The 12,723-nt window shown below is 38.6% G+C and overlaps 2 protein-coding genes across 2 annotated transcripts; both read right to left on the bottom strand.

Moving 5' to 3' along the window:
- Positions 1-4,529: 4,529 nt before the first annotated feature.
- On the bottom strand, positions 4,530-5,204 carry LOC149256787 (uncharacterized). Its single transcript, XM_089457509.1, has one exon. The coding sequence runs from the start codon at positions 5,202-5,204 to the stop codon at positions 4,530-4,532; it is 675 nt and encodes a 224-aa protein (XP_089313635.1).
- Positions 5,205-5,436: 232 nt separating this feature from the next.
- LOC149256786 (pollen allergen Che a 1-like) lies at positions 5,437-6,108 on the bottom strand. The gene is made up of 2 exons (XM_089457508.1): positions 5,844-6,108; positions 5,437-5,509 (listed from the first exon to the last, which is right to left on the bottom strand). The coding sequence occupies exons 1-2, from the start codon at positions 5,998-6,000 to the stop codon at positions 5,487-5,489; spliced, it is 180 nt and encodes a 59-aa protein (XP_089313634.1). The 5' UTR covers positions 6,001-6,108; the 3' UTR covers positions 5,437-5,486.
- Between the last annotated feature and the right edge of the window lie 6,615 nt (positions 6,109-12,723).

The following is a 12,723-nucleotide window of genomic DNA, read 5'->3' as shown; positions in this document are numbered from 1 at the left end:
TGGGATTTGGAGCTATAACAAGTATGAACTTGCAAATTCGATTTCACCTGTACAAAAAAATCGAATTTGTTGATTGCTTCAATTTGACCATTAGTTTGGGGATGATAGGAAGTACTACTAAGTTGTAGTTGGGTCCTTGTAACCCGAAGAGTTCCTGCCAAAAGTTACTGGTGAAGATTGGGTCACGATTAGACACAATGGAAGTGGGCATGCCATGCAATTTGAAGATCTGGTCCATGAAAGGTTGAGCCACCAAAGCTGGTGTAAAAGGGTGGGGTAAGGCACAAAAATGAGCATACATAGAAAGTCTATCCACAACCACCATGATGAATTACTGTTTCTCCTTTGTGGCGATGACACACATCACACTTAGCTACAAAAGTAAGAATGTCATTTTTAATGTCTGTCTAGAATGAACGTCGAGTGCGAGCATATGTCTTTTGAAAGCCTGAATGGCCTGCAGTGGGAGATGAGTGTAACTATGGCAAAATGCGACTTTTAAGGGTGGATGTTGTTGATATCGCTACTTTGTCCTTGTAGCGAAGAATCTCATCCTCCCAAGAGTAGGCCATTGTGGAATTTGGATCCTCCTGCAATTTATTAATGAGTTGGGAGAGCAAAGGATGTGAAAACCATTCCTTTCGAGCCTCTTCAATCCACTCTGGAATGGGAAGAGAGATTGCTAGCAAGGTGCTTTCCTCCTCAATACGGTTGGTCGGTTCCCGAAGTTAGTGAGATGGACATCACAGTTCATCGGGGTGAGCGAAGCGGACACCACAGTTCCTTAATTAATGGAGAGCCTCTCTTCTTTTTTGGGTTCCAAGTTCAGGCAAGGAAGTTGAGTAGGCGAGGAAGGAATCCATGTTTTACCGGTAGTCGGAATCTTCACATTTTTGGGTTTCGGAGAGTAAAACCGCTTCCTAGGCGGTTTTCGGATGATCACACCGCTCTCAAACAGGAAACGGTTTTAGCGTTTTTGCAGCGATCCCATTCAGCATCCTACACGTGGCAGAGAGAGGGTTTGGAAAACCGCCCTCCATCGCTCACTAATGTCTGGTTTGCTTGTTCGGTGCGATATTAATCTCTACCGTAGGATCTCTCTGTGTGGATCAACGGTCAAGATTGATCGTGCAACTTGGAGGGGCGGCCCATTAAACTTCAGTCGTCTTTGCTGAGTGATTTCATCCTCAGCCATTGGTTTTTGCGCGGGAATGGATGGCTCAGATCAAAGGGACTCTTCCAGGGACTGAGATGCGGGAGATTTCACGGGCTTCCGAGGGCGGGAATGCAAATTTGGGTTATTTTCCTTGGTTTTGGTGATTCTCTTTGTAAGGCTAAAAGGTTTCGACCTAGGTGGCTTATCTTCTAATTTTTTTGGTTTCCTTGGCATCGGGGAGATGTTTGTATTTATTGTAATCTATTTTTCCGCTTAATGAAATAAAAGGATCGACTCTTGCTTGAGCAAAAAAAAAAGATATGCCAACCATGCTCTTCAAAAACATAACGAATAATAAAATATACCAAGGAAAAATCATTTTTTACAACAAAGGCCACTTTCATTATGCATTTGAATACTGAGATAGAAGAGGACCTCAAAACAATAATTGACAAATAGAACGAGGGACGTACATACTCAGTAACTAACTTTCATTTCATACGATAGCTACTTCTTTTTTGCTACAAATCTATTGACCAGTTTTCTTCTCTAACATGTGCAAGGAATACTTGTCATTGAAAATGCATTCTCAACGCCATTTGAACATGTTTGTGTAGTATGCAGTTTCCCAATGTATTCATCTGCAATGATAGAAGATCTGTCAATATTTAGCTTGAGTGCAAACAGAAAACCCCTTTTCTTTTTTTGCATTTTATCAGTTGCACTATAAGAACTCCTGATAACAACATCTTGTGACATTGTGTAAAAAACGGGCTAGTTCTAAAGCAACTACTACCTGAATTAGCTACTATGTCTTCCCAAGAATATTTGCAGGAAAAAACAACGAAAAATTATTTGCTGCAAAATTTACAAACACATGGTATTTTCACTCTCAATGGCAAAAATCAGATTTTGGATGCTAAGAGCAAGAATACACAAAATAGAACAACACAAAGTTTCAATTAGAAACTTCCTCTTCTTTCAACAAGTATCATCCCCTTCCTCTCAAGTTTAATTTATAGTCATATGAAAAAATGTAGTAATTTTCTATTTATGTAAACATCAATAAGAACTTTGTATTAGTTTTTCCCTCATGTGAGGATGATAAAAGTGCAAAAAATAACACGATGGATTATTATAGATCTTAAATTTTAATTCCAAAGGAAGAATGAACATTAATATGTTTAGGCACAAACAAATTTAAATGTTTTAAAACACTTTCCAAAAAAAAAAAATGTGTCCAACTCTACGCAAGTTTCAATTCTTGTCAACTAAATAGTTTTATAAACATTGAATTCTATTTAATCGAAATATTTTGAGAAACTTCCAATGAAAACTTGTGTTATACTTTACTCTCTTGCTTTATGAACTGAAATTTTTTAGTCAAAAAAAAAATTGTGTCCAACTCTAAGCAGGTTTCGATTCTTGTCAACTAAATAGTTTTATAAATACTGAATTCTATTTAATCGAAATATTTTGAGAAACTTCCAATGCAAACTTTTGTTATACTCTACTCTCTTGCTTTAAGAACTAAATTTGTTTAGTTAAAATGTTGTAATCTGTTATATTATGTTGTCAGTCTGAATGAATGTTCTCTTGTAATTTCAAGTCTCAAAATGGCTATCACAACAGAGACATATTGGCAAACAGTTATCCTAACCATGTGCCAAATCTAAAAATAGGAATGGAAACAAAGACATAACAACAAAAACATCTCCTAGTCCTCTCTTTGATATCATTAGTCTTGTATTCGATATCATAGTATCAAAGATTGGCCTTCGTACCGCAATAAACCAAGTGCCCTGTCTACAAATCCTTGGCTATGATGAAAAGATCTTTCTGGTACCTGTAAAGCAAAGTGTCCGTGAAAGTCACCCTCAAAAGCACGACACCCCACCCTGTGCCATGGATAACATAGGAGACAATTCCCTTGATGTATCCATTGTGCTCCCTGTAGTCGAGACTGTGAAAGTCGACATGTCCTATATTTGTCGTCTCTAGCATCTGAACACCAACCACACTCCCTTCCTTTACCACATAAACATTGTTTACATATTATCGAATGTGATAATGAACACCAGTTGTCCCAACTTCCCTTTTCATCAATTCCCTAACCTTGCTACTCACTCAACACAACACCATGAGACCCCATAGTTCACATGGGGCTCACCCTAACTTGAAGGGATTAGTCGAGCACCAAATTGTGATAGAAAAATATTCTTTCGTGAAGGTCTCTTCATGAGAAACATATTAAATTATTTTTCTCTTCTATGCCCAGCATCACAAGTCAACCAAACATACCAACACATTCCTTAATAGGCTAAAAAATATCATGATTCCATGACACCTAGCTTCTACAATCACAAAGTCCAATGCCTGCAACCACTTTAATTTGAATTAGGGCTTTGTTGAAAAGCAAAAAAAATCATACATGCATTTTACAGTATCATAACACAACTTTGAAATGCAATATGAATATTTCCAAGGGTCATCTTAATTCCTTGCCACGTCCACCTGTTGTCAAATGAACATGTCAACCTATAAGTAGATCGTGTCTGGTTTCTATTTCATCTCCGAATAATTTTAAAATTGTGTGTTTGTATCTTTTATGTATGTAATCAAAGCTATATTGGAAAAACAATATGAACTCTTTCAAAATGCACTTTAACATGCAAAAAAATAGCTAATTTATTGTATGTTCCTATTCAAAAGAAAATAGGATTTGTATCTATATTAAAATTTGTGGAAAGTGTTTCCAATATTGCTACCAACTCTATCATCAAACTTACAAAAAAAAATGACATATAGTGATAACATTACCACACATCCAAGAATTTTTTTTCCGTATTATGCAAAGCTAGCTATATGGCTTTTTTATTTATGTTTTTTTTTAAATAATTATGTCATTGTTTATATTTTTAAAATGAACAAAATATGTAAACTTTTTATTTATGTTTTGAAAAAAATTATGTGATTGTTTATATTTTTAAAATGAACAAAATATGTAAACTTATTTGTTTATAGTTTATAAATAGTTTGATGTTGGCGAGTGTTTTAAAGATTATTATGTATTCTTGATATATGAAGTAGTTATAAATCATAATGAAATAAAAAAGTTAATGTCCTTTTACTTAGTTATTTAATAAAATATATACAAATATTTATATTTATAAATTATATATCTATTCAACATTAAAATAGAAATATATATAAATCAACCATTGAAATGGCTCGATAAAAACTATATTCTTTATTGTGTATAATATTCCCCACAAAAATGATACGTAATCGAATTTCATATATAGCTATTAGTCTCTGCATTCTGGACCATGATGCATTTCCAACTCGAATTCATCATTGCTACTGCTGCTCATCATACGAAAGATAAAAGACCCTCTCCATGGATACCTGCGCAACATACCTTTCCGTCACATCGACAGTTACTTCGTTCTACACGCCTAATGCACCTATTTCGCCTGATTTCATTGACTTGTGGATCATATATTTCCATCTCTGTCCGGTATTCTTTAGGAGGCTGTGAAACCGAATCAACCAAAATGAGAGGCTTAATGGAGATTGCAATGTGCAAACTGGGTGGCGGGTGGGAACCTCCACTGATAACAGTATTAAAGGGTATCAAGGGAAACCAATCATTGATTGATAATGTGGGAGAAGCCAACAAATATTTCCATGCTATTTCAACCCATCCCACCAATTTGGACGCTCTAAACATATTTCCCAATACTCTAATTCTGCTACTTCTCTTCCTCAACTCAAACCTAACAAACTGCTTTTGCAATTCGCAGATAACATTACAATCTCCAATACTCCCTGCGCACTCCAAGCGAAAAGTCTGTTTCCATTCGGGGCCTGCCTTTGCCATCACTTCCCTGGAATTCACTGCAATATTATTATCCCCGTCGCCATTGCCACTGGTCAGATAATATCGAACAAACAGACTGTCTCTGCCCCCGGAAAGCTTAACTATGACATTTTTGGCTTCCAGAATCTCCAAATTCACTACCATGCGCCTTCCACAGGCCCCCATTCTATTTGTGGTTAGCAAGAAACTTTCAGTAATAAAAGCCAACACAAAAATCCTGAAGGCAAAAGGCCCAGTCTTTCTTTCGTCCGAATTGATCCCATTGTTGTGGGTTAGGTAAACTGGACCGCGGCTGCTATCAGTTTTAAGGTTGCATGAGGTTGGGCTGCTCATTGTAAATGCCTCAAAGGCTTCGTGCTCGTGCTCACCCAGAACAATGATACTGAAAATCCCATAATTGTCGGTGTGCTATTCATTATAGAACAATCTCTTACCAGCACGATCCTTTCACTCAACACCTACAGTGGCACCTGCACAACACTCATACTCAAAATATCAGAAACAAACATAGGGGTGCCCTGTGCATTCTATGCTTCAGACAGAAACCCACGTTTCTCTTAAAAACAAAGAGTGTAGAAAATGAAAGTAATGTGAACACAATAGCAAAAGGGAAGAATAGATCTATTCAGAAAAGCACAAATAGCATTCCACATGGAGAATCTTAAAACCAGATCTATTCTTCAGCACCAGATCTATTATTTCATATCTTTTCAACAAGAAAATGCAGTGGCCCAAATGAAAACAATCTACAAAAACTGCAAAACAAATTGAAAAACTATCCAAAATGGGTGGTTGCTGGCTTACCAGAGATGGCAGGTGAAATCCTGGTGGGGAATCCAGCAGCACAGTTATCGCAGTAAACCTTGCCCGTAATATAAAAGTTATGGCCAGCATGGGCATTGGCAACACCCAACAAGGCAAAAAGGGCGATCAAGCCACAGAAAGCGGATAGCTTGGCCATTGTTCAGATACCCACCTCGCCGAGAGAAGCAACAAAGATCAAAATACTCGTTGGATTAGGAATGGAAGAAGCAACAACACAAAGCACCTATATATGTATGTATGTATGATTCTTGGTCTGAGTGTGGAAGAGCGAAGAGAATGGTGTAATATATATATAGGTGCCAGTGGTGTTGGGTTGCAGAGCGCACATGAGATTCACATGGTTGTGGTGGTGGATGACCGGAAGAGAAGCCATGGAAGATGAGGATCAGATCTTGGCAACGCTAAAATGGCAACCCAGAATCCCAATATCCCAATGGCAACGCTAAAATGAGTTTTCTCACCAGCAGAGGCAATGATAGCCAGAACCACCGCAATCGCCATTAGCACCAAACTTGTCCGGAAGCTCATGCTGAGCAAAGAAACTATAACCGACCAAAGCTTCTTTCAAGTTTAACAAAATATGGCAGCGCGGGTTCTGAGATTCAAAATTCCAATCTGGAGCGCCATTATACAATTCAAAATTTGGTGGCAATGTATGGGGACTGGATAGCATATGATACACGACATGCCATGATACATTTTCTGCTCGTTTCGATGGGCATCAATAGAAACAACGATGGCATCATGCATTTCTCCATCACTATGCAATCAGAATCTATTAGCCAGAGAACGGAGGCGATGTCAGAACCCGTCTCCCAAGACTGTCCTTAGACTCTATTAAGAGAGCATTTATAATGCTATAGGGTTGGAAATAGGAACTGCCCACCTCCAGGCATCTGACGTATCCACGTGAATTCCTCCACGCGGCCTCCAGTCATATAGTTGACTTTAATCAAACATAAAAAAAAGGAATACCAATGGCTTCAATCCACGCTTCAGACGGACGCCAATGCAGGTTTTTTTCACCTCAAGTCAACCATGGCCTTAGAGCAGCTTCTCCAGTGTCTTCTCTGCTGCTGCTGGTCTCACGTAGCCCGCGGCCTCCTCAATCATGATAATTGGATGCCAACCTCCAGCAGATAGCTGCCTTTCGTAGCTTTGGATCCTCCACAGCATGAAATGTCAAAAAAACACAGTCTTTTCACCTCACGCAAGGTCGACACGATTTTCCTCCAAGCACTAGCACCGATCTGAAGAAGTGAAATCCGCGCGATTTTCTCTCCAAAGTCCATGCTGAAATCACGCGATTTTATCTCCAAAGTCCGTCCTAATTTCGAATCAATCGCATTGACCTCTCTCCTCTCAGGTACAGGCTTCCTCAGCCCTGTAGCTCTGATACGATGTCAAAATATCAAGAATATATTTTTATTAAATAACTGATCATCCCATAGGTGTGAAACACCACCTGTAAGACCGTCTCTGCAGTGCACGCTGTGTTCTTCATACATTAAATGCATAATATATATAGCAATCACAAATTTAAGGAAGTTGAACTTAATCCTATAAATTAGTAACAGAATCTTAATCTAGAGTTCAGTTTGAATAGTGTCTACATTAATCTCGACATGTTTTCATTACAGACATACTTCTCATGACCCAAAAAAAGACTTTGTATAGAATTTTTTCTAGGATGATATTAGTCTAACATGAATTTGATATTTTCATTAACTTTGTATCATGCATGCTCAAGGAAAAGAGAGCCAGAAGATGTAAAAATAGAACTGGTATCTGTTGAAGAAGCATTTAATTGGCTATGGTGCGAGAGCAAAACCAACAAATAACTCAAGGGTACACTTGTTGAACAAAGATTTTAATTCGGTATGGTGTATTTCTCCTTGGAACAACAAGGATTTTGTGATTTACAAGGGGATCAAAATGAATTTACAAGAAACTACATGGTGAAATTCGAATGGCATAGTTTAATGCTTGCAGCCAGGCACGAGTCAACCGTTGCTTTATCATTTCAAAGCATATCACTGATCAATTACACCGTATTATGCATAATTTCATGAAGCAATTCCTTCACATTTGTATCGTAGTTATTCACTATCTCGCTTCCAAGAAAACCGGCTAAAACTCGAAGCTCGTGTTAGAATTAATGGAGAATAGGTTATTGTTGTTACCTAGTTGTGAATTTTACTTTCTATAGTTTTTTGGTTCCTATTCTCCTGGGATATGATTTGCTGTCCCTAGCAAATTCTATCGATTTAATATTGAAGATTAATGTGAAGCCTGTGTGGCATTTTGCTTGAGGTAGCTCCAGGTGATCCTCACCTGTGAACTCCTCTTGTGTTGGTTTTTCATTTCATGTCTTACCTATGCTACTCTTGACATGGTATTAGAGTTGGAGGGTTGTCGATCTTGTATGCTGAGTGAAGGGTGTGACTGAGGCGAAATCATCACGCAGTTTGGGTGGAAAAACACGACGATCGCACTGTAGCACTTCACATGGGATTCAATTTAAAAACTCGGTGCGACGTCGCGACTCTGTGATGAATAGCTGCAAAGACCTTCACGACTTCTTGGTGGATAAGGGCGTCGATCATGGAAACAAAAAGAAAAGGGGCTGCATGTTCATGATGGTCGTGGAATAGTGGGAGGCTGCTTGGAGAAATACCGCGTGGGTGCATGCTTAAGGAGGCTGCGTGTGTGACCGTGTGGGAGAGCGTGGTTTAGAAAGCCTGTTGTGTGAAAAAGAGGCATTTTTTTGTTTGCTGCATCTTCAGCCGTGGAAGAAGCCAACTGCGTGTGAAACTAGTGAGGGTTACCACGAAGGCCGCGTGGAGGAGTCGACCGCCAAGGGATTGGTGTGGATTGATGAGTGTTGTCCAAGTGAGATTGTCGTGTGTGGTGAGCTGAGAGCCTTGGAAAAGGCTGCGTGGCTGCGTGTTTCTGTTGCAGCTGTTACAGGAGAAAATTGTGGCATGCTTGAGCTGTGGTGAGATCCTCATCCATATGAATGATGTGATCAAGCCAGCGATCAACGAAACCCTTAATGTTCTGAAGTCTTACACGAAGGCCCAAACCGTGAAATGTATGGTGGTCACATCATCCGCGGCCACAGTTTCCATAAACGAATCAACGGAGCAGAATCAGCAGATCGACGCACCCTGCTAGACAGACCTTGATTTCCTCCAAACTAAAAATCCCCCCACCTGGTCATATGTTGTTTCCAAGACGCTGGCAGAGAAAGCAACACTTCAATACGAGAAATAATAGGGGCTGGATGTGGTAACCATTGTCTCAGTGTTGCTGGTTCCCGACGTGCCGTCCAGCATCCACCTTCTGTCCAGTTTTTTTAAAGAAGATCTGGGGTTTGTTTGAATTTATTGAAGTTTTTATTCATTAAAAATGAATAATCAAATCGCGGAATCTTATCTGAATGAGAGTAATAAGCTTGATGGTTCCAATTACACTAATTGGAAGTTTAAGCTCTAGACTCTGCTTGAGGGACAGAATGCCTATGGCATTGCCACCGGTGATGAGGTCAAGCCGACTACTGCAACTAGTGGATCAAATACAACAATTCAAGACTGGGAGAAAAGGGAGATGAAGGCAAAGGTTCTCCTACAATTATCAGTCAAAGATTGCATCATCCCTCACAGTCTGGAGTGAAAGACAACAAATGACATATGGACGATTCTCAAATAAATGTATGAGATCAAGAACACTAGTCGAACTTTGTACCTTAGGAAGAAGATTCTCTCCATCAAGATGGAGGAGAATGAGTCTGTTTCTTCATTCATATCTCAGATAAAGGAGGTTAAAGATAAACTAAATGATATCGGTAAGACTATGGTGAATGATGATCTGGTGACGATTACCATGAATGACATGACAGATGATTATCAGATGTTTATAACAGGATTGAATGCAAGAGAAAAGACTTTAGGCTTTGAAGAGCTTACCAGGATCCTCCTACAAGAAGTGGAAAGGAGGTTGTCCCTCAAACCTCAAATTCCAGATATTGCATTGATGACCATGTTCAAGCCGAAGGGGAAAGAAGTGGCTGATCACAGGAAAGGTAACGCATCATGAAAAAGAACACCACAAGGTATGACCTCGCATAAACATGACTCTGCTCCTAAATGTTTTTATTGTGGTAAGATAGGCCATATTGCTAAATTTTGCCATAAGAAAAAGGCAGATGGGGAGAGGTACAAGCAGAGAAGACATCTAGGTCATATGGCTGATGCAGATCAGAACCAGGATGTCAGATTATTTATGGCTGGGACTGCACTAGCCACCGAGGAGGATGAATCAGATATTTGGTTCATAGATTCAGGAGCCTCCTCACATATGACAGGTAAAAAGCAATGGTTCATAAATTTTAGAGAATTCAACACTAACGTTGGAGATGATAGAGGGTACAAGATCAAGGGACATGGAGTTGTCCTTGTCACTCTACCTGATGGAAACATCAGGAATATATCTGATGTGTGTTATGTACCTGGTATTAAGAAGAACCTGATTTTTGTATCAAAGATTACAGATCAGGATCTCAAGGTAGAATTCTTTGAATCTTATTGTATTATTAAAGACTTGTTGGACCAGATGAAGCCTATTGCTATAGGTGTTCGTATAGGAGGACTCTACAAACTGGATGTGAAGAGTACATCACCACAAGCATTGATGTCATCAGATAAGTCTACTGAAAAATTGTGGCATCAGTGACTTGGACACATCAATTTCAGTGATATTATATTGTTGCAAAACAAAGGTATGGTGAATGGTCTTCCTGTTTTGAAAAAGTTGCATATTGATTGTGAAGCATGTGCATTCGGTAAACAACATAGAGATGAATTTCCTACTGTTAAAGATAGGAAACAGAGGGATACACTCAAACTTGTACACACTGATTTATGTGGGCCTATGTAGACAAGATCGTTAGGCGGGGCCTACTATTTTCTAATCTTTGTTGATGACTGTACAAGATTCACATGGGTCTATTTTCTAAGACTGAAGAGTCATGCCTTTGAGTATTTCAAGCAGTTCATGAACATGATCGAAAAGGAGACAGGAAAGTTCATCAGGTTTCTTCGATTAGATCAAGGCAGAGAATTCAAGAAAGGGGATTTCATCAAATATTGCAAAGAGCATGGGATACAACAACAATTTACAACACCTTACACTCCTCAACAGAATTGAGTAGTTGAGAGGTAAAACACAACACTAGTGGAGTGTGCTCGCAGTATGTTGAAAGGTAAGAATCTAACTAATGGCTTTTGGGCGGAAGATGTCAATACTACGGTGTATTTGAAGAATATAAGTCCCACTAAAAGTCTTGATTATAAAACTCCTTTTGAAGAATTCTTTGGCTTCAAGCCTATAGTAAGTCATCTTAGAGTATTTGGTTGTAAAGCTTTTGCGCATGTTCCCAAAGAAAACAAGAAGAAGTTAGATTCAAAGGCCATTAAATGTACCTTCATTGGATACTACAGTGAGTATAAGGCTTATAAATTGTTTGATCCTTTTACTCACAAGGTGTTTGCTAGTAGAGACGTAGTATTCTATGAACAGGTTGATGATGGAAACCCTGTTAAAAATAATGAAGAATGGCATGTACCCTTACTTTCATATGAGGATGTTGAAACAGGAATCAGTCAACAACAATAGTAACAACATCAACAACAACAATAGCAGAAAGATAAAGAGGAGGAAATTGAGTTCAGTCCACAAAGATAAGAATAGAGCAGAATAGTTGACACCCCACCACTTAGGAGATCTAGTAGGATGAAACACTTACCAGCTTAGTATAGGGATTGCGCATTCATGACTGGCATATTAAACATTGCTGAACCTTCTAATTTTCATGAAGCTAGTAAGAGTTGTCAATGGAAGGAAGCAATGAAGGAGGAATATGAATCTATTATTAAGAATAATACTTGGGATCTAGTAAAGCTTCCTCATGGTAAACAACTCATAGGTTGTAGATGGTTATTTAAGTTGAGATTTAAAGCAAATGGGTCTATTGATAAGTATAATGAAAGGTTGCTTGCAAAGGGGTATTCCAGAAAGAAGGTATTGACTTTGAAGAAACATTTGCCCCTGTTGCAAAATTAAATATTATTGGAATGATTATTGCTTTAGCCACTAAGCATCATTGGAAAATACATCAATTAGATGTTAAATCTGCTTTCTTAAATGGTGATTTAAAAGAAGAAGTATATTTAGTGCAACGTGAGGGATTTATTAAGAAGGGAGAAGAGCAGTTAGTTTGTAGATTAAAGAAAGCTTTATATGGTTTAAAACAGGCTCCTAGATCCTGGTATGACAAAATTGATTCATTTTTCCTCATGCATGGTTATAAACAGAGCAAAAATGATCCTAATTTGTATACCGTGTTTAATGATGAGGGGCAGATAGTGTTGATTTATTTATATGTAGATGATATGATCATGACAGGGAGTGTAGACAACCTCATTGAAGAAATCAAGCAGTAGTTATCATAGAAATTTGAGATGAAGGACCTTGGAGAAATGCGTTACTGTTTGGGTCTAGAAGTTTGGAGAGATTCAAGCCAAACTTTCTTGTCCCAGGGTAAGTAATCTAAGAGTTTGTTGACTAAATTTAAAATGGATGAGTGCAAGGTTTCATTTGTGCCTTTACAGTAGAACAACAAACTTGAGGTGAATGATGGTTCAAAATATGCAGATGCAACATTGTATAGACAGTTGGTTGGTAGTATTATCTATTTGACTACAATGAGACCAGATCTAGCTTATGCAGTGAGTGTTTTGAGTCAGTTCACGACTCAACCTCATGAGAACCATTGGCTTGCAGCAAAAGGAGTACTGAG

The sequence above is a fragment of the Pinus tabuliformis genome, chromosome 7 (genome assembly GCF_031772625.1).
Source record: "Pinus tabuliformis cultivar Carrire ecotype Pingquan chromosome 7, CPIR1, whole genome shotgun sequence".
Taxonomy (NCBI): Eukaryota; Viridiplantae; Streptophyta; class Pinopsida; order Pinales; family Pinaceae; genus Pinus; species Pinus tabuliformis.
This window is presented reverse-complemented; position numbering and strand designations above follow the sequence as displayed.

Coding starts and splice junctions, on each gene's coding strand:
- LOC149256787 (XM_089457509.1), bottom strand. CDS start 5,204: ATGGGGGCCTGTGGAAGGCGCATGGTAGTGAATTTGGAGATTCTGGAA.
- LOC149256786 (XM_089457508.1), bottom strand. CDS start 6,000: ATGGCCAAGCTATCCGCTTTCTGTGGCTTGATCGCCCTTTTTGCCTTG. Junction 5,510..5,843: donor GATTTCACCTGCCATCTCTG/GTAAGCCAGCAA, acceptor AGTGTTGTGCAG/GTGCCACTGTAGGTGTTGAG.